The following is a 23,178-nucleotide window of genomic DNA, read 5'->3' on the forward strand; positions in this document are numbered from 1 at the left end:
ATTTTTGTGAAATGTAAAATACGTTGCTCTGTGCGAATCTGAAATACATTACTTGGGGGTCGTTTTGTTGTACATTTCAAATGACAAATCCCCTAGAGGGCGCTGTCTACAATTTGACGAATCTGAAATACCTTACTTTGGGTAGGTTTCGTTGCATGTTTCAGATGACAAATCCACTGGAGAGCGCTGTCTACATTTTGACGAATCAGAAATTCGTTATTTAGGGGTCGTTCTGTTGTTCGTTTGAAATGACAAAGGCACAAGATGGCGCTGTCTACATTTTTTGTGTATCTGAAATACATTAGGGGTCGTTTTGTTGTTTGTTTCAGATGACTAATACACTAGTGGGCGCTGTCTACATTTGTGCGAATCTGGAATATGTTACTTAGGGTGCGTTTTGTTGTACATTTTAATTGACAAATCCACTAGAGGGCGCTGTCTAAATTTGTGCCAATCTGAAATATGTTACTTAGGGGTCGTTTTGTTGTATGTTTCAGATGAAAAATCCACTAGATGGCGATGTCTACATTTTGACAAATCTGAAATACGTTACTTAGGGTTTGTTCTGTTGTTCGTTTGAGATGACAAATCCACTACAGGGCGCTGTTTACATTGTAAAGAACCTGAAATACGTTACTTAGGGGTTGTTTTGTTCGTTTCAGATTACAAATATACTAGAGGGCGCTGTCTACATTTTGACTAATCTGAAATACGTTACTTAGGGTGCGTTTTGTTTGGTTCAGATGACAAATATACTAGAGGGCGCTGTCTACATTTTGACTAATCTGAAATACGTTACTTAGGGTGCGTTTTGTTTGGTTCAGATGACAAATATACTAGAGGGCGCTGTCTACATTTTGACTAATCTGAAATACGTTACTTAGAGGTTGTTTTGTTTGGTTCAGATGACAAATATACTAAAGGTCGCTGTCTACATTTTGACGAATCTGAAATACGTTACTTAGGGTGCGTTTTGTTGTTTCATGCCAACTGATACCATGTCTGCGATGCCTCACGACACCATTGCAGAGGGTCTAGCATGTTTAATTTTCTCAAGCATAGTTTTGAAGCACTTCACCGCAGGTGTTATTCGTTATTCTTGTTTACATATTTATTTTATATTGCAGCCTTTTGCGATTAACTAAATCACAACGTTTCAAAATGCCATTCGATTTTAATTAAATCGCACAACCCTAGTGCAAATAATACCTTTTGGCTTTAAGGGAATTATGAATTACATTCAAGTAGGCTTATTATAACATGAAATATAGTATTTCTGACCATTTTCTTTATAATTTGAGTTATGAATTACAGTATCGCAATAATACTTGGTATTGTGATACCTCAGCTGGTATAGTATCATAAGATTAATTAATGGTATCGCGACAACCCTAAAAAGCACCCAAAGAGAAACCAAACATGACTGTTGCATTGCTGCCCAAAAATGTCCAATAATATTTCTCTGGAGATGTTGAGTAGTGATAAATGTTGCATGTAAAACGAAAGTGTGTTTCAATCGCTGATGCTGCTATTTCAGTCATCCACAGCTTAAATAAATCAGTTTAATGAGACAAAAGCCTTATCCAGATGTATTAAACAACCCCAAAAATTCAAGCTTATATAGTGAATATTTATGGTTAAAAAGGTAGAGAGGTACAAATGAATGCTTCTCAATGTTAGACCACAAAACTGGCACTTTTATAAGCCATACACCAGATGTGTAGACTAGTAAATCTGCCGCTTTTATTGCAGTTACACCCATTTGTGGCAGACATGCAAACTAGAGGAGCGTGCAACAGCTATGCCTTAGGAACAGGAAGATTTCTGCCAACTTTTGTCTCTATAGAAATGCCTCTGGCGGATGCTTCCTCAACAGAGCTGTAAACATTATCTATAGCAGGCCTGGCGTCTGTTTGTTGGTCTTGTTCAGAAGGATTCAATTTTACTTCCAAGAGGTGCTCGGCCTCTCTGTTTATTTCCCAGACCTGCACTAGTTATCGTTAAACATTAAAGGGCACCTATTATGCAAAAAAAAAAAACACTTTTATAAGGGGTTGTGTGTCAGCAGTGTGCGAATATAAGCAGCTTCTAATGGTCAAAATGAATTAATTCTACTTTTTATTATCAGACTTGATGAAAACAGTCTGCAGAAACACTTTGATTGACATTCTCCCTTTGTACGGGTAATCAGAGGGGGACAGCTCCGCCCACTAGTGACCATCTCTCCCCTATTAGCATTAGCAGCCCTGAGTGACAAGCATAAGTCCACCATTAGAGTTTTCAGCTGCTAAAGATAATGTTAACGAGTTAGTTCTGTTTTGAATCTGTTGCTATGATGATGCACAGGTGTTTGTAGCTCCGCCCTCTTTTGAAAAGAGCAAAATCTCATTTGAATTTAAAGCGACAGTCACCAAAATGGCAGAATTAGAATTAAAGCCTAAAAGGATCAGTTTCAGAGAGTTGGAGAACATTATTTGTGAGATATTTTGAGCTGGAACTTCACATACACACTCTAGAGACACCAGAGACTTATTTTACATATTGCCTAATTAATCTAATAATAATAATAATAATAATATAATTCTCAATGAGAAAGCACTGCTTACATAGCACAGTATCCTTTATTTCTCTGCTTTCTAACCTCACCCAAACATTATTTATTCCCCCTCGTGTCATACCAAACGCTGTTATTAATTTTAAAGTTTCTATTTAATGTTTGTCAGCTGGATAAAGAGGAGACGTGTCTGTATAAAATAAAAGTGATTTTACCTATGAAGTATTGTTCAGCTTAACTTGTTTGATTAAATTCATTCATTTATTAATTTTCCTTCAGCTTAGTCTCTTATTTATCAGGGGTCACCACAACGGAATGAACCGCCAACTATTCCAGCATATTCCAGCCGCAACTCGACACTGGGAAACACCCATACACTCTCTCATTCACACACACTCTCACATTACAGCCAATTTAGTTCATCAATTCACCTATAGTGCACCTGTTTGGACTGTGTGGGAAACCGAAGCACCCGGAGGTAACCCACGCCAACACAGGGAGAACATGCAAACTCCACACAGAAATGCCAACTGACCCAGCCAGGACTCGAACCAGCGACCTTCTTGCTGTGAGGCCACAGTGCTAACCACTGAACCACTGTGCGGCCTGTTTAAACTCAGCCCATTTAAGTTGTTTTCAACCACTTACCTTGAAAAATTTTCATTTCGTCTAGGCTGTGGTACACTGGACCAGCTCTATACCCAAATCAGGGTGCCCGAGGGTTCATGGGAGTATGCCCAACCAGTCCACATGTGTTTTGTGGACTTGAAGAGTGTCTGGAGAGTGCTCTGGGAGTATGGGGTCAGAGGCGTTCTGTTAACGGCCGTCGCGTCCCTGTATGAACAGAGTAGGAGTCTGGTTGGCATTGCCGGCATCAAGTCAGACTTGTTTTCATTGCATGTCGGACTCCGGCAGCTCTGCCCTTTGTCACCAATTCTGTTCATAATTTTAATGGACGTAATTTCAAAGTGCAGCCTTGGGCCGAAGCGAGTCCGGTTCGGCGACCAGAGGATTTCGCTTCTGTTATTCGCAGACGATGTTGTTCTGTTGGCTTCATCAAACATGGACCTTCAGCATGCGCTAGGGTGGTTTGCTGCCAATGAGAATCAGCACCTCTCCAAGTCAGAGGCCTAGGTGCTCCACCGGAAAAAGGTGGTTTGCCATCTCCAGGTTGGAGGAAAGTCCTTACCCCAGGTGGAGGAGTTCAAGTATCTTGGGGTTTTGCTTACGAGTGAGGGAAAGATGGAGCATGAGATTGACAGATGGATTGGTGCAGCAGCAGCAGTAATGTGGTCGATGTACTGGTCCGTTGTGTTAAAGAAGGAGCTGAGCAAAAAGGCAAAGCTCTTGATTTACCGGTTAATCTTCGTTCCTACTCTCACCTATTGTCATGAGATTTTTGGTCATGACCGAAAGGACAAAATCTCAGATACAAACGTCCGAAATGAGTTTCCTTCTCAGGGTGGCAGGGCGCACCCTTATAGATAGGGTGAGAAGCTCTGTCACCCAGAAGGAGCTCTGAGTGGAGCCGCTGCTCCTCCACATCTAGAGAAGTCAGTTGAGGTGGCTCGGGAATCTGTTTCGAATGCCTACCTAGGGATGTGTTCCAAGCATGTCCCGCCAGGAGGAGAACGCCAGGGAAGACCTAGAACACGCTTGAGGGACTGTGTCTCTTGGCTGGCCTGGGAGCGCCTCAGGATCCCCCCTGGACGAACTGGAGGAAGTGTAAGTCTGGGGAGTTGGGAAGAGGGAAGTCTGGGATTCTCTCATAAGACTGCTGCCCCCGCGGCCCGGCCCCGGAAAAGGGGACGAAATTGAGATGAGACTTTGAATTACCATTGTGTATGAAATGTGCTATAGAAATAAACTTGCCTAGCTCTGCCTTGCCTAATAATCCAGATACTTTGCTGCCATACCATTTATGTATTTATATCTTGAACTCTTTAATCTTTTTTGACCTGGATGCTAATAGTCTAATCCAATTACTCAATATGGTTTTCACTCCCTTAAATTGAACTGATTAAGTACTGAGAGGTGAAGTGGGGGCTAATTTTAGCTACAGTGTGGCTTTCTTCAAACCAACAAGAATAACAACAACAAAAAAACTCTGACTCCAGCTGCGATGGACTTCTGATGCCAGATAATGGCTGCTGCTAGATTCAATCAAAGCAAAGCTGACCAGAGGCAAACATGCATGATGGGAATTTGTGTGCAACAGGAAATATTTACATATTTCTGAGTAAGCTGTTTATTGAGCGCATGTCAGATCTGTAAACCTGTCTGAAGCTGTTTTACGGGTCGTGCTTGACTCCAACAAGCCTTCACAATTCAGACAGGATATTCTTTCATCCTCTGGAATTTTAAGTGATGAACCATAAGAAAAAATACTATAGTAATTAATTCATAGTACATACTAAAGTGTTTTGACCCACACTATAGTAGACACTTGAATTAATCTGTTGTTGTGATTCTACAGTTGCTATAGTAAACCTATAGCAAAATAAACAAATGACCCAATATTGTGGTCAATTTCATAAGGGACCTTTTACAGCATCGATAATGCCAATTTTTATTTAGCTTAACAACAAAACATCAGTAAATAGCGCTATTCCGCCTAGCCTGCTTTACTGAGCTGAAGTTGGTTTTATATTTCACATTGGGTCATTTTTGAACAATGACAATCTGTGATGCACTCCATATATTGTTTACCGCTACTCTGAATATCCGGTCTGAAATAGCATGTAAGTATGGCTTAGTAATACGTGTAATTCCTGCACGCTGCCAGCCAACCACTAAGCATACAGTAGTGGCTTTAGGACAAAGGGCGTGAGAGAGTGAGACCAGCGATCCTTGCATGCATGCAATATTGTACAGCATGACAAGTTTTGCTTGCTAAACAACTGTAAACGTACTCGATATAATACAGTTTTTCGATGGGAATTGTAGTATTTAAAGTACTATAACGTTTTCTAACTGGCGAACAATGTGATCTAGTGGGTCTCTGTCATCTTTAATGTGCGCGTTCATGATTTCAGGAGGCGTGGCTTTGGATGGCAGAGGAGGGGCTGTGTTTCAAAGATATTACGCTAACGAATAGCAATTAGCCAGATCACCTACTGCACCTTTAGTACACTTTACTATATACTCAAAAAAAAAGATTTTTGCTGCTTGTACACATTACTTATTAAAAACAATTCTGGAGATGTTTGGGGCGAACCTAATTATACATTTGTTATGCTCACGTTGTTACATTTATTTGTTGAAATTTGTATTTAAATTAGTTTTATTTGTATTGTGCGATGTATATTTGTAAGGTCTTGATGCATAGTATATATTGCGTAAAGAGCAAAAATAAATCGTTGTATGAATGCTGAAATGTTGTGAAGGTCATGTGACCATCAGGAGAAACGCAGCATCTCATTTCTCAAAGGATGCGTTCTGTGTTCTCATGGTCTCTCGAGTTCGTTTCTTATGCGATAACTTAGCAAACAGCCTGCGTAAAATATGCTGGGTTCCACACAATTCCTTCATGTTCAGGGTTGTTTTTCAACTTCAAATTCCAGCACTTTTCAAGCACATTCAAAGTGCATTTTTAGGTTTTTTGAGCACCTAAAAACCCCGATACATTACATTTATATTTGCTGTATGTGCTTTTTCACATTTAAATCCATTGTGCTACTTTAAAAAACACAATATGGCATTTCAACTTAAATTGTTGAATACTTTGGAGCATATATTTATTAAAATAGTTAAAATAGTTACCAAAAACGGTAAAAAAAAAAAAAGTTCAGTTATTGGATGAAGTATCTTTTTAAGTTTGGTTTCTTTCCACCTAAAGTTGATTTCTCAAATTATGAGCTTACAGTCAGATTGTGTGTGGACGTAGTACCAAACTTTCACGTCCACCGCTATTCAAAAGTCATGTAACAGAATGAGAGAATGTTGCTGCTGCAAATTATTGAACTGTTCCAATGTCAACGGTCTCGAAAATCAGTCACCAAATATGGAAACCAGTTTGTATGCTTTTATCAATATTACGTTTTACTGTCAATATTACTTTAGGTTAGGACTACGGTACTGTTTTAACTGTATAGTAATTGTCCCACCTGTCAAATGGTTTTCGTTATGTGCAAAATGCATTTTAAGCTAAACGGAAAACTACTCTGTAAGATGACGAATTATTTTGAAAGCAATGCAATTTCAAATTCAAGCAGGTTCAAGCACTTTGTCCAAAATCCAAGCACTTTTCTAACCTTGAAACACAATATTAAAAATCAAGCATTTTCCAGGATTTCCAGCACCCGTGAAACCCTGCATGTTGTCCCAACACAAATCAATTGAGTTAACTTAATTGTTTTTACAATTTTAAGTGGGTTGAACATAAAACAATTAAGTTCTCTCCCAAAAAAACATTAAGAATTGTGTTGTTTCGAGTCGAAAGAACACATGAAATCAAAGTGATGTTTTATAAACAAATTTCCTGAGGAGCACGATCAGTCTTTGACGAGGCTAATTCATCACAGACAATCATTCTATTATCCAATCAGCTCAAAACCAAACCCCTATAAATAGTCAAACACGTCATACCCCTGTTTTCTTTTGACTTCAGCATCCCTCCACCACCCCAACTCCACACTATTAAACCTGACGCCTACTTAAATCTGAGGGGGGAGCGTTCTGGAGCCGGGCTAGACACTGTGCTCGGACTATCTCTTTCTATCCTGATAAGGGGAATCAGTTAGGGTGTCTTCGCGAGCTCAGAGCCCTCTCCCCGGACAGCACGCAAAATACGCATATTTTAGTCAGTCAAATATCTGTGTGAACTCGTGAAACTAACCATATTGATTTTGTTAGCTCACATTGCTAGTTTTGTGGTAAACAATTCATCTGTGTGTGTCATTATGTCAAAATCTGAAAAAGCACCGCCTGGGTTTTTTTAGTTATATTGTTACATTATGTCTGTTTAAGGTGTTGGGCGTGGCTAACATACTTAGCCACACCCCCTCCAGCTGTCAGTTTTGACAACAAACAGAAATGGTGAGCAGGAGGAGTCTGTTGGGTTGTAACAACTCTCTCAAAGCCCTTTCCCTCATCTTTCTGAATGAAATGCCTACTTTACTACATCCAATCAGCTCACAGTACAGAAAACCAGCCAAACACACTGTTTTCTCATTTATTATTTTGTTTCTCTAGGAGCTGCGTCACAATACAAATAAAAGTTTGCCCCTTTTTTTTTTCTTTTTACAGACTTTCCGACCAATCAGCAGTGGCTACAGTCCCACTCCCAAGAGTCCGTCACCCAAGAGCCCAATCACTGGCGCTGTGCCCTACAACAATGGCGTATCCAGACCGGTGTACAACAACCCAGCAGGACTTTATTCACACAACAACGGCAACGGCGCCCTGCCCAAGCAGATGTCCGGCCTCAGCCTGGGCTCTCCTCACAGGTCTGCCATTCACATTACTAAGGGCTGCTCTCCAAACACTGCACAACATGCATTAGAATTGACTTTTTCAATCATAGTGTGAACTTTAAATTGAAAGTATAACCTGTAAATGCCTCTAGCTTATTATACAGGTAAGTCATTTTCAAGCCTTCAAATTAGTTTGTTCCATGGTGGTTGAATACTTTTTCAAAAAGATTTTTATTGTGTGTATTGGTGCATTGTCATCCTGATATATGACACCGCCTTCAGGATATAATATTTGACCCATTGGGTGCACATGCTCCTCCAGAATGGTTCGGTAGTCCTTGGCGGTGACGCGCTCATCTAGAACAAGTATTGGGTCTAGGGAATGCCATGATATTGCAGCCCAAACCATCACTGATCCACTCCAATGCTTGACTCTAGGCATCAACAGTCTGGGTGGGACGCTTCTTTGGGGCTTCTCCACACAGTAACTCTCCTGGACGTGGGAAAGACAGTGAAGGTGGACACAGCCCACCCCACAATTTGTTGCTGGCACCACAGCCACATTTCCACTGTCGGGCCAGTGCAAGCCAGGGCTTTTATTGGGCCTGGCCAGGGCAGTAGCCCGAGAGCTTGAGCAGTGAGGCTGAAGTCATGTTGTGTTTGCACTGTCAGGCCAATAGCTTGCAGCACAGCACACAAACCCTGCCCCCAGAATGCCCCCTGAATCAAATGTCACACAACCCACCCAGTTCAACGGGAAAAAGAAAGTCAAATCAGAATCAGGCAGATAAAACACACCATTGCATCACGAAACAACTAAAAAGGAGACATCTGAAATTATTGTACAGCATTACATTATATGTCTTTACACACAGGCCTAAGTATTTTCATTCATTATATTCGTTTACTTGACGACAAACTGTTGGCATTGGACATCGAGTGGTCTCATCACAATAAAGGGATGACCCAGCGCACCATCTATAATATAAAACCACAGAATTTCTCCGGTAATAACTCTTTATTAAATATATTTTATAATCTCAGTGTTTCGGTAGACACCGTCAAACATTCAGCCAAATGCTGCGGAGAGTCCTAAAACATATCACTTTTTCCCTAGGCTAGGTAATCCCCCTTTATTTAAGAGAATAATTAAAGGATGTTGGATATTATTTGGTAATATCTTAAGTAAAAGAAACCATTTCAAGTGTTTCAAGACATGAGAGCAAGTAAGAAAATATAGGCTAGCCTATATCATTGCTCTCGCGTACATCATCTTTAAGAAGAACTCCGCCTCTGCTTTCACTCCGCCCCGAAGACCCAGCTGGCTCGCTGTGGCCCAAGGTATTCGGTGGGCCGAAAAAAAGACCGGCTGCTGGCCCCGAGGAAGCCCCAATTTGGCCCTATCATGTTCTGGAAGTGACTGTGGAAACACGACTGGACCTTACTCGCTTGCTTTAGGTACGACAGCGGAAACGTGGCTATTGAAACTGATGTTTGACTTTGCCACAAGTTACCGAAGGTTTGGCCATAGCACCCCAGCCTGCGGAGATCCCGACCAACATTATTGGTGGAAACTTGAGAGCTGAGGTGCACATTTAATTCTGCAGTGAGTTGAGCGGCTGTGGCTTTATGTATTTGGATATTCACACCCGGACATCCCTTTCAGACAGCATCCTCTTGCATCCACAGCTACTCCTGTTGGATGTGGTTCTGCATCTTGGTGGTTTGCTGGCATTAGCCTGGATACCACAGCTCTAGATAATCACAAAGACTTGCTGTTTTAATCACAGATGCACCAGTGAGACACACACCAACAATCCTCTTTTGATACGTCACCCATAATGTTGCGTGCATTGCACTATTTTAAGCAAAACTGTGCTGTTACTCTGCTGGTGGAGTGTCCAATCAATGAAGACTTAGATCACCCCGGATCGCTAGACAGGTTCGTACCTGGTCTCGGTTCAGTTTTAGGAGTTTGTAGATGTTGTAATGAGACATTTGTAGAATGAAAAGGATTCATGAAAGAAGTCTTATGTTGGCTAGTTTTCAAATGCTTCGTTACTCCCATCGCTAATTCACACAAGCACAAAATCAGGAAAAGTACATTTCTTTCAAACCAGAAGTAGAGCGTGAGGTAAGTAAGGTCATTTCTGATTTCATGTTAACTGTACACAAACATCTAGCCCAACACCGGTTTTGCAAGGGAACAGCTGCCAGAAAGTGATATTTATGATACTCGCATGGCTGTGAGAAACACGGTGATTTATCAAGGAAGCGATCTGGAGGATCTTTCCCATGATGGAAATCTCCAGCGCGCAGGTCCTGTCTTCACTCACAGCACAATAAACATTTCAGACTCAAAGATGTTACAGCTCTTCATGCCTGCTGCTATGCAGAAAAAAAAGGATTTCATGCTAATCAATTCTAACCAAAACACAGGACTGTACGGTGACTGGATGAAGTCAACAGTCTTTAGGCAACATCTGCTCTGTTTGTGTGTTAGATAAGAGTGATCGAGAACCGCTTGGTTGATTTGTAAAGCCTGCTGTTTACTGTGAAGATGACAAATCCACTGTTTATGAATTCTTCTAATACTTACACTAGATCACCGATCACTCTTATGGAAACTTAGACGTCTTGGCTAAAACAAGGTTAGATTTGAGCTGTCATTGATAATCTAAAAGACATCTAAAAGCTAAAATTAGTCCAAAAATAGAGTCAAATGGAACATGAATATCAAATAGACATGAATGAATGACATGCGATGTCTAGATTTGGACTTTTGTTAGACATCTATTAAATTTTCACTGACAGCCCAAATTTAGCCTTGTTTTATCCAGACAGTCTATGTTTAGACATCTATTAGATGACATCGATAAGACAACATCTTTTAGACATCTATTAGATATCCTTTAGATATCCTTTAGACATATTCTAGACAACATCTTTTAGACATCTACAAGACAACATCTTTAGACATCTATTAGACATGTTTTAGACATCTATTAGGCAACATTTTTAAGCTGTCTATTAGACAACATCTTTTAGATATCTATTAGACAACATCTTTTAAACATCTATTAGACAACATCTTTTAGATATCTATTAGCCAACATCTTTTAGACATCTATTAGACATATTTTAGACATCTATTAGACAACATCTTTTAAACCTCTGTTAGACAACATCTTTTAGACATATTTTAGACATCTATTAGACAACATCTTTTAGATATCTATTAGACATATTTTAGACATCTATTAGACAACATCTTTTAAACCTCTGTTAGACAACATCTTTTAGACATATTTTAGACATCTATTAGACAACATCTTTTATATATCTATTAGACATATTTTAGACATCTATTAGTCAACATCTTTTAAACCTCTGTTAGACAACATCTTTTAGACATATTTTAGACATCTATTAGACAACATCTTTTATATATCTATTAGACATATTTTAAACATCAATTAGACAACATCTTTTAGACATCAGCTTTTAGACATCTATAAGACATATACTGATGTATTTCAGACACCTATTAGACAACATCTTTTAGACGTCTATTAGACATCTTTTAGACATATATTGACATTTCAGACATCTATTAGACAACATATTTAGACATCTATTAGACAACATCTTTTAGACATCTATTAGACATATATTGACATTTCAGACATCTATTAGACAATATATTTTAGACATCTATTAGACAACAGCTTTTAGACATCTATTAGACAGCATCTTTTAGACATCTATTAAACATATATTGACATTTCAGACATCTATTAGACAACATATTTTAGACATCTATTTGACAACAGCTTTTAGACATCTATTTGACAACAGCTTTTAGACATCTATTAGACAACAGCTTTTAGACATCTATTAGACAACAGTTTTTAGTCATCTATAAGACATATATTTAATACAAAATTGCTTGATGGGAACTCCTCAAACCTAAAAGTAGTAAAACTACTTAAAATTCAATTTCATTAATTGTTAAGTTGTGATTTTAAGACTAAACAAACAAATAAAGGATAAATTAAATTCCGACCATAGCAGTAGCAAGTTTAGTGTTGCAATATTAGTGTTAAGCTTTACTGTTTCAAGACATTTTACTGGAAGTATTTGATAAACGTGTTGGATTTGAATTTCAAACATCTTCATTCCTTCAGAGATGGGCTTGACGCTTTTATAAATATTTTTTTGCATAGAAAAGTGTTTGGTTGGATAAAGCTTGACAATAGCAGATGTTTAATAGGGTTGTTTTTTTTTTTTTTTTTTTTGCTTTAGTTTCAGCCCTGAGCCGCCAGTGAATTCATCAGGCAACCGCAACGGTTTCGACACACAATCTGACGTCTACAGAATGCTTCTGGACTATGAGGAACCGGTTTCAGCTCCCAAACAATCCGGCTCCTTTAAATACCTGCAGGGAATCCTGGAAGCTGAGGATGGGGGTCAGAGTCACTTATTTACTTCACTTTTAGAATATATATGTCAGAATTATCAGTGGTGTCCTATTTTTCCAATGTCTGTTTGATTTAAAGGCACAATATATACGTTTTAAATATCCAAAAAGCAGTAGAACAGTGTTATTGTTGAGTTATGCACTTGGGATAATACATCAAATTTACATTTATAAATCTTGACAAAGCTTTATAATCATGACAACTCACGCCATGAATATTTTATGCATGCTTATGACAACTGTTATTAAAGGTCATTAGCTCAGTTATGTCATTTTAAATGCAAAGGTGACATTGTTTGAGATGTTTATGTTATGACAACTCCACATAAATGCATTATAACACGTCTTTGTCATGACATTAGCCAGACAACATAACTTGTCATGAACATGACTGTCATGAGACCATTATAATTACAATGATTTTTTTTTATCAGCGTCAATATTTTTGTTGAGTTAAAGGTGCAGTAGGTGATCTGCCAGAATGCTAGCATTAGCATAATAGCTTTGACATTTTACGAACGTCCCCTGCCGTCCGAAGCCTTAGATATAACACTAGATCATGTCATTCACCAGTTAGAAAACTCTATAGAGGCACGCACTTTATGTGTGCTAGTATGATTAGTATGTTTGTTAGTATGTTTTAATATGGATTGGTATATTGTTAGTATGAATTGGTATGTTGTTAGTATGTGCAATGTAAAGTCAATGGCAGTTTTTTTACAATGGAAGTCTATGGGACAGTTGCAAGGGTGCCATAAGTGGTTGCTAGGTTGTTGCTAGTAAGTTGAAAGGTCATGAGTAATTGGCAGATTGGTCTGAGTTAAATGAGCCCAAACTTAAGTCTGTATGACTGTCAGGGCGAAAAGTTAGGAGGTCATAAAGTTTGGTCCAGTGTTAAGTCAATGGGACTCTCAACTTTTCCGCGCCAGTTTTCGGAAAACCGTAAGTCGGATCAGTTGGAAAAGATATAGCAACCCGAGTCAGACCAGTGTAAAGGTTTGGAGTAAGTTTGGTGTTTGTATCTTGAATGGTCTAGGAGGAGATGCATATAGAAATTAGTCTCAGAAGATTATTAAGTTTATATAACAGTATGTTGGTTTTATCAAGTCACCATAAATAGTGTAGATTAGTGTACAGTGTTTTATATTTATCTTATAGTCATTTGACAAATTAGATTTGTATTAAAGTAGCGCAATAGTTACTCTCCCTGGTAATTAGTTACTTTTAGAACTATGTAACTCAGTTAGTAACTCCGTAACTATAACTAAATACTCTTTTTATAGGGACGTGTCCAACATTGTACTGTACAAAAAAAAAAAAAAAAAACAGCGTTTAGTAAATAAACTATCCTGGATTCTGCATTCATTTGGATTCCAGATGGCTCTGTAGACTAAAAGCCCCAGAAGAACGTTGCGCTTTGTGTCACATAAGCCGAAAAATGTGTTTTGTCTAAGCCAGATCCCATAGGGAGGGTTGTAGACTTCAGTATAGCATCTCTCGCACTGAATTAAAGCCCCATGGAGCCGCGGGGATCAGGGATCAAGTGCTTAAATGTGTAATTAGTGGTATTGGTTGACAGGTTGGGAGTTGTAACCTGTCCCAGCAGTCTTAGGGAATAACGCGGAGTTAATGATCTCACTTTGGCACAACAACAGTCAGATGACGGAGGCGGGCACCGTTGTAACACTTACCATTATTATCCGGATGTTTCCTCATCCAGCAGTCGGTGATTTTCTCCGCTGAGCTCATGCTACGCCGGTTTGGTTTTGAGACGCGGCATTAAACAGAATAGATAGGAGGAGTTCTTGGCAGCGGTTTCATACACTGAAAAAAAGATTCATTGGATTTACTCAATATTTTAAGGGTACGTGGTTGAAAACAGTTTACAGTCTAAATTGATTTTTTTTCACAGTATTTCCTATAATATTTTTTCTTCTGGAGAAAGTCTTATTTGTTTTATTTTCGCTAAAATGAAAGCAGTTTAAAAGCCATTTTAAGGTCAATATTACCCTATTACCCTATAATTACCCTTACTTTAACCTAATTAACCTAGTTAAGCCTTTAAATGTCACTTTAAGCTGAATACTAGTGTCTTGAAGAATATCTAGTCTAATATTATGTGCTGTCATCAGTAATTAGTCATTAGAAATGAGTTATTAAAACTATTATGTTTAGAAATGTGTTGAAAGAATTCTTTCCAGTAAACAAAAATTAGATAAAATAAAATACAATAAAATAAAAAAATTAAATAGAATAAAATCTATAAATATAAATATATAATAATTCAGGGGGGCTAATAATTTTGACTTCAATTCTATATTGGCTGAATTTAAACAAACAAATTAAGTTAACATTACTACATTTGTTTAAATTCAGCCCATATAAAATGTTTGCAACTAGGGATGCCAAGATCCGATCACGTGATCGAAAATCGGGCCAGATCTCGTGGTTTCATACTTGATCGGAATCGGACGTTACCTCCCGATCAGGACTCGGATATACACAGTAAAACCCAAAAAGCTAAGGTAAAGTGGTCAGTGCGTCAACACATGCACTCTGGTTCGATTCCTGCCTCGTGGTCCTATGCCGATCCTTGCCCTCTCTCTGCTTCCCATGCTTTCCTGTCAATACTCTCTACTGTCTTATCTAATGAAGGTGAAAACCCCTAAAAAATAATTACAAAGAAAAAAAAGTAGCTCAAACAGTTTGAGGAAACCGATTGCAACAAACCATTTAAGTGCAAAAACTAATCCTAATGAGTTCTGTGAACTTAATCCATTTGAGTAAATGAAGCAATTTGAGCACAGTAAAACCCAATAAATGGAGAACTCAAACCAACTGAGTACTGTAAAACTCAATAAGTTAAGGCAACTCAAATCATTTGAGGAAACCGATTGCTTCAAACCATGAGTTAAAAAACTAATCTATATGAGTACTGTGAACTTGCTTCATTTAAGTTGAAGTAATGAGTAGGCCAACACAGAATCTCCGCACGCAGATTTTTTGCCAATAATTGAGTTCATTCATGTACTTTACTCAGTTGTGAAATGAATTTCAGTAATATTATTGACTATTATGAAAATGTTCTGATTTATGTACAATACAGCTTGCAAAGTAATCCGTTCTGTCTTTTAGTAGAGATATTATATGAAAGACTTGCTTGATTTGCCAAATAAAGTGGATCTAATTGGATTTGCATTATAAACAATAAATAATTAAGCAGAATTTCTGAGCAGTAATAGCAGAAAAGGCCGCAGATTCTGTCTGGCCTCTTTCTTGACTTCACACAGAAACAGCAACGCGTGCGGCATGACATCACTTGGTTGCGGAGACGCCTTCTGAAGCAGCTTGAAGTGGAAAGCGTGACTATGTCTGCGGTCTGGAGGTTTTATAAAGTTGATGATGACAACATCGGCATAGTAAACTGTGAGACATGTAAACTTGGGATTGCCTGCCGGGTATTTTAAGTTGAGGTGTTTATTTGTTTTTATATTAGATTGTTCTTTATATTTACTGTTGCACTAAAGTATAAAAGTGAAGAATTGGTGTTATTTATTACTTGATTGCTCAAGCTTTCTCACAGAAGAGCTCTGTTTGTTAACAGCTGTTGAATGTTAAAATAAGGTGAATTTTAAAAACTGCATCTGTTTCTTTGCTCTTTTTATTCGTTTTTTTATATGTTATAGAAGTATCGGATCAGGTTTTGGTATCGGCAGACACTCAGAATCCACTGACTCAGACTCAAGGGCAAAAAAAATCTGATCAGGACATCCCTATTTGCAACCACTTACCTTCAAATAAATTGAGTAAATCCATAAAATCTAGATTTTTTTTTTCCGTGTACTTGTCCATATGGATCTGCCCCAGCCGTGCCCTCAAGCTAACACACACCCGTGATATCAGCTACGTCTTCACGGAGAAGTGTGAAGGGTATTATTTCCAGAAACAGCTGCTAAGCACACATTTGAGGAGATTTCTGTGTTTGGGGCTAAACAGGGGCTCTCGGAAAGACGGAAGTGGCTGTTTAAGCCTAGATTTAGGTCAATATTTACTCATTTTAAGCTGTTTTAAGCATGTATGTGTATGTGTAGCTGTTCTCTGAAGAATTAGCTTTAATAGAAGAACTAGAATTGGAGGAAGTGGAAAGAATATAGCCGGATTTCTAACATGACACAAATCTTTTTAAAGTTTGCAAAAAAAAAAATGTGAATAAGGTGCGTTTCCAACAAGTAGTCAGAGCAGCTGAGTGTAGCGCTGATAACTGAGGCCAGACGGCATCCGCGGACGTTTTTTTGCTATTTCTGCTAAGAATTTTGGTAAAAATCTGGGGATTTCTGGGGAATTATTTTGGGAGTATCATAACTAAAACCTAAATATGTGAAATAAAAAATAATATCTTTAACTTTTATTGGACAAATCCAGTTAGATTCACTTTATTTGGTAAACAAAGCAAGTCTCTCATATAATATCTCTACTAAAAGACAGAAAATATTACTGTACATACTGCATTGTACATAAATCAGATGAACACTTTCATATTAGTCAATAATATCACTGTAATTAATTTAAAAAGTGAATAAATATAGATTTACACACATTTACACAAGTAAATAAACAGAAATAATGATGGGCTAAAAATCTGCAGAATTCTGCGAGCCCAGATTCCGTGTGGGCCTACTGATAACCTAGTTAATGGGCTATATGCACATGTACTTTTAATTTCAGTCAGGCTTCCGGTTAATCGTCATCCCATATAAAATCATCACGTTTAAGATTAGATTTCTTTCAAAATCTTCACTTCCTGGCTGAGATGCGATATAAAGTGGGTATCAGACCAAACAAGAAGCGCTGTATTGAATTATATTTTTCCATGCCATGTCTTTAAAACATGAGACAAACTCTGTACTGCTTCAGATGTCATTCCCTCGCTGCGCGGGCATCCTGAATGTTTACAAACCGATATTCATCTACACGTTGAAAAGGTGTTCAGGTTCATAAGGTGACAGCTGTTCATATTTTCTTGGAGTTACTATTGTTATTCAGTTGACTTACTATTATTTTTAATTTTACTGCACAGATTTGAACTCATAGCATATGCAGCCTGTTTAAGTAGGAGCATGTCCCATGATGGTTAGCGCACGCGTTTTGAGTTGGCTCACAAACGCTTCATTTCTGAAAGCTCTCTTTGATGATGAAGCGCACAGTAGTGTGTGTGTGGTCTTGATGTAATATTTGAGGAACATCTTGTTTCCATTCTCATATCCTTTCCTAGTACAACAGCCGACGTCTTACTGTATTGACCTTATTCTTCATGTACGAGCGAGCACAGCCATGTGAATCTTTTCGGCTCGAGACTTACGCTCTCATTCACTTCCATTGATTTCTAGATGTTAAAAACAGCTTGTTATGCTTCTTGATGTTGCAAACTGATATTTCCCTATTATATTATTCTACCTTTTATGTATAGTAATGAACACACTTGTTTGTAAAGCATAACCGTGTTCTACCATTTATTATTCCTAGTTATTTCACCTATAGTCAACTAAATTGGAAGTTCTAAAACAATCGCAAACACGAGCGCACTTCCGCATCGCAGAATAAGCTCAATGAGTAATATTCTGTTCCCTTTTGCTCTCAGGGGTCTCGCCGGTGGACAGATCTGGGGTCAGAGGCTTGCGTTCCCCTGTTAAATCACCCGTGCCGAAGCTGGGCAGCCCCATTACAGCCCCTCTGGCACCCATTCCTGGCCTACAGAACCTTCCTCAGTGCACACGCTGCGCAAACGGCATTGTGTAAGTGTTATACAGTTCTGTTTAATGATTTAATGAATATATACGGAATAATTGATGGCAGGTCATTGAATTATAAGGATATAATGCACCTCAGAGATGGTGTGTGTTATTTTACTAATGATTCAATGGGCCGCAGTCTATTATTCTGCTTACACTATTATTCCCACAGCTAAAGTCACTGTTCAGATGTTGTATTTCACACATTCGTCAGGTGTTTGTCCTCAAACTGCTCCTGTGTGTAGCACTAGTTTCTTTCACACCTCATTTAAAGCCTTCTGTTGTGTTTTGATGTGGTTTTTGACTGTTTTAGCTGTGAAATAACTGTGGAGTGGAGCCTGCCGGAACAACTTTACCTGTGTGTTTATCTGAAAATAACTGCAAACTTTATAATCAGAATCCAATCAGACTCAAGTACTCAACAGCTCCTGTAGGATAAATGGTGATATTTGCTAAGGATAGTCCCCAAATGAACATTAAATATATGTTGTTCTGTATTATAATTGTGTTCCTGGTGCACCTACCAATCCAGAAAACAGCACTTGTTGTTTTGATAAGCCTTTGGTTCTGCAATAATGTCGAAAAACGCACTGTGCTGATTTCAAGCCTTATGGAGGTAGTGTTGACTTGCCTTTTTCAGCCTTTAAGAATAGCATGCAAAGGCTCCGCCTGCTTCTAGAAAGCAGCAGCTCATTTGCATTTAAAGCGATAGGCACATAAACTGCTTGTTTTTGCTCATACCAAAAAAGAGGCTAATTTAACAAGCTCTGAAAAAATATTAAGAAATAAATAATCTGATATCTAATTTTTTGAGCAGAAAATTCAAAGACATATTCTGGAGATACTAGAGATTTACAGGTACAGCTCACCCAAAAATTCTGCCATCATTTACTCATCCTGCACTGGCTCCAAACCTATTTGAGCCCCGCCCTAAATAACTGATAGCCCTGCCCTAAAGGACTGATAGCTCTGCCCTAAATCACTGTCAGCCCTGCCCTAAATGACTGAGAGACCCACCCCAAAAATACTGATAGCCCTGCCCTAAAGGACTGATAGCCCCACCCTAAATTACTGATAGTCCTGCCCTAAAGAACAGATAGCCCCACCCTAAATAAGTGATAGCCCTGCCATAAAGGACTAATAACTTCTACCTAAATGACTGACAGCTCCACCCTAAAGTACTGATAGCTCCACCCTAAATTACTGATAGCTTCACCCTAAAGTACTGATAGCTCCACCCTAAATTACTGATACTCCACCCTAAAGTACTGATAACGCCACCCTAAAAGACTGATAGCTCCACCCTAAATTACTGATAGTTCCACCCTAAAGTACTGATAGCTCCACCCTAAAGTACTGATAACTCCGCCCTAAATGACTGATAGCTCCACCCTAAAGTACTGATACTCCACTCTAAAGTACAGATAACTCCACCCTAAAAGACTGATAGCTCCACCCTAAATTATTGATAGCTCCACCCTAAATTACTGATAGCTCGACCCTAAAGTACTGATAACTCTGCCCTAAATTACTGATAGCTCCACCCTAAATTACTGATAGCGCCACTCTAAATAAGTGATAGCCCTGCCCTAAAGGACTGATAACTTCAACCTAAATGACTGATAGCTCCACCCTAAAGTACTGATAGCTCCACCCTAAATTACTAATAGCTCCACCCTAAAGTACTGATAACTCCACCCTAAATTACTGATACTCCACCCTAAAGTACTGATAGCTCTACCCTAAAGTACTGATACTCCACCCTAAATTACTGATAGCTCCACCCTAAAGTACTGATTACTCCACCCTAAAGTACTGATAGCTCCACCCTAAAAGACTGATAGCTCCACCCTAAATTACTGATAGCTCCACCCTAAATTACTGATAGCCCCACCCTAAATAAGTGATAGCCCTGCCCTAAAGGACTGATAACTTCAACCTAAATGACTGACAGCTCCACCCTAAAGTACTGATAGCTCCACCCTATATTACTGATACTCCACCCTAAAGTACTGATAGCTCCACCCTAAATTACTGATAACTCCGCCCTAAAGTACTGATAGCTCCACCCTAAAAGACTGGTAGCTCCACCCTAAAAGACTGATAGCTTCGCCCTAAATTACTGATAGCTCCGACCTAAAGTACTGATAGCTCCACCCTAAAGTACTGATACTCCACCCTAAAGTACTGATAGCTCCACCCTAAATTACTGATAGCTCCGCCCTAAAGTACTGTTAGCTCCACCCTAAAGTGCTGATAGCCCCACCCTAAAGGCACTCAAAGGCACTAAAGTGAAAAGTTGGTTTGAGGTGGAGAGAAGTTTACGATTTTTGATTAAATATTCTGAGGTCGAACTAATTTGTACAGAATAATAAAGTGCACAGACACATCATTTATAACAAGCTCAGCTATATCAAAATAAGAGCAGCACATTTAGATTTCATTCTGACTTTAAAGGAAGGCAGACCTGCTGCGGCCTGTGCTTTCTCCCTCTGCACATGTGATCAGATATTCCTGTAAGTCACTCCTGGCACTTTCCCACCGGCGGATGAGCAAACTCTGATGTCATATGATAAAGTTCCACTGAAACCATGTGCTCATTGTACCGGTTTCGACAGATATCACAGCATATAAATATGTCCTTGATCATAGAGATTGATAACTGGGAATGGATTAGTGATAAATCCAATCAACCATCACCTTCACATGAAATTCGTCCAGGGCTATACCCACATAGCAAAATATCTCTGGCCCAGCTCTGGCCCACACAATCAGCTTTTGCTTGGCCCACATGCTGCAGTAAATTATAGAACATGACTGGACCAAGTCTGGCTTCCAGACAAGGGCCAAACATGGACCATATCTGCGCCAAGTCCCAGCCAAGTTAATAGCCCATAATTGGGCCTGAATTGAGCCAGATATGTTGGTGTGCCACGACTGAAATGAAATTGATAAACCCATGAATCATTGCACTTTAGTTATGCTATGGGCGTGCTTTTTCTCGAAACGATCTGATTGGTAGAAATGTTTTTCTTTATTTGAAAATGATACAAATCTATTTTAAATGTGGCTCAAACTTACATGGCCCACATATACTACACAAATACATCTTACAAATACTACATTTTACATCTGGCCCAAGTATTGTGTGCCGCCTTAAAGGGCACCTAGGTTAGCCCTTTTTTCAGATTTAATATAAGTGTTTTGCGTCTCCAGAATGTGTCTGTAAAGTTTCAGCTCAAATCACCCATCAGATTTTTCATCATACCTTTTGCAAGATTCTATTTTATACATTTTTTCACTGGGTGGCGGTTTTGGTGTACTGCGCCTTTAAGGCTAGTCCTCCCCGCCCACCGTTTCTACGTGCCTTTCTGCGTGCCTTAATCTCCTCCCTCGGCTGCGTCAGACAACAGACAGACTTAAAGAAAGCAGATCTCACGTAGTGTAGGGAGAAATACTACAGTAAGAACTTTACCAATGAGTATTTATTGTGCAGTTGCATCGCAGAGTCACACAAAGTTCACGCGCACACACAGATACACACGCACGCGCACACACACAGACAGCGCGCGTTTAGCTTTGCACTCTTTTTGCACGCATATGTGACAGGATACAGGTTAATCTCCACTGCTGTATGGATATCTCTTATGTTAATGTACAAAATAAACCTGATTTAACGTCCACAAACCGGGACTGAAGCGTCTTCCTTTATAATTGTTCTGAGATGCGGCTGTGCTGATGAAGTTAAGCTAAGCTAAATCGCTGTAATTTATTACACACATGCTGTTTTAAAACATTTTAAACTTGTAAAACTCACTCTTGATCACATTTGATGAAGATTGATGATCCTAGTAAACTGAACTGACCTTTTATTCCCGGCTGCTTTGCGCTCGTCCTCTCTTGTTGATATGATTATACAAGTGACTACCGGGACATGTCAATACGCGCAGCTGTCAATCAATATTGGTGGGCGGGGGGACCGCTCTCCTACGTAAAGTTGCGGTCGGTTTGAAAACCGCTCCCATTGGTCCACCGTTTTTATGTTGTTAATTTGAAAAAAAAAGCACTGGGTGTGTTTATATCACCCCAATATGACGGTCTATACACCATACATGCACATATGTCTGTCCAAACAGCTTGAAAAGTAGATTTTTTACCATAGTTGCCCTTTAAAGGTCTATCTGAGGTATTAAGGGTGTAATAACTCCCCCCAAACTCTGTTTTCCAGTCTTTAAAGAAGAATTTGTGACACATTTGAAGACATTAAGAGAGATGAAAAGCCAAAAAGCGAGATATTTAAATTCATCATCAGAGGATTTTGGGTTCATATTTCGAGAACTTTAACTCCCCTGCTACTTACGTTTCTTTAGCATTTATTATTTTATTTTCTTTATTTATACATGTTGTATTATAAACGAGGATGGAAAGATTGTGAATGTATGCAATTTGATTGTCATCTCAGTCTTTTGTGTATAAGTATTAACGCCTTTCTGTTACTGTTAAAGCATTGTTAATAAAATAAACTGTCTGAATGAAATGCCTACTTCACTATGAGTTAGCTGTTAGCCTAAAATCAGAAAAAAAAAAAAAAAAAAAAAAAATATATATATATATATATATATATATATATATATATATATATATATATTTAGTAGTGTTCTTAAAAAGTGGTTGAAAACAAAACAGCAGTGTTTGCTTAAATAGTCTACTATGAGTATGTTGGATCATGCCGCCTTGGCTTTTGCCTTCTGTAATTTTATGTAAAGAATTAATGTTGTGTATATGTATTTATTATATTTCCATTTTGTCAAGCCTTCTGTGGACAGGTGTTGAGAATTAGCATGTTTGCTAAAACACTTAGCATTTGGTTTTCCAGTGTAACTGTGATGTCCATATCAAATAAATCAATAAATAAATACTACATCCAATCAGCTTGCAGTA

General features: G+C 38.7%; 1 protein-coding gene across 1 annotated transcript in view; it reads left to right on the forward strand.

The window, feature by feature from the left end:
* The window catches only part of pdlim4 (PDZ and LIM domain 4), a 68,206-nt gene that overhangs the window by 42,526 nt on the left and 2,502 nt on the right, over positions 1-23,178 (forward strand). Inside the window, exons 4-6 of the mRNA XM_056446386.1 lie at positions 7,802-8,001; positions 12,274-12,437; positions 18,087-18,240. Of these exons, the coding sequence (XP_056302361.1) occupies positions 7,802-8,001; positions 12,274-12,437; positions 18,087-18,240 (518 nt within the window). The remainder of the gene's footprint in view (positions 1-7,801; positions 8,002-12,273; positions 12,438-18,086; positions 18,241-23,178) is intronic.

This window comes from Danio aesculapii, chromosome 21 (assembly GCF_903798145.1).
Source record: "Danio aesculapii chromosome 21, fDanAes4.1, whole genome shotgun sequence".
NCBI classification, from domain to species: domain Eukaryota; kingdom Metazoa; phylum Chordata; class Actinopteri; order Cypriniformes; family Danionidae; genus Danio; species Danio aesculapii.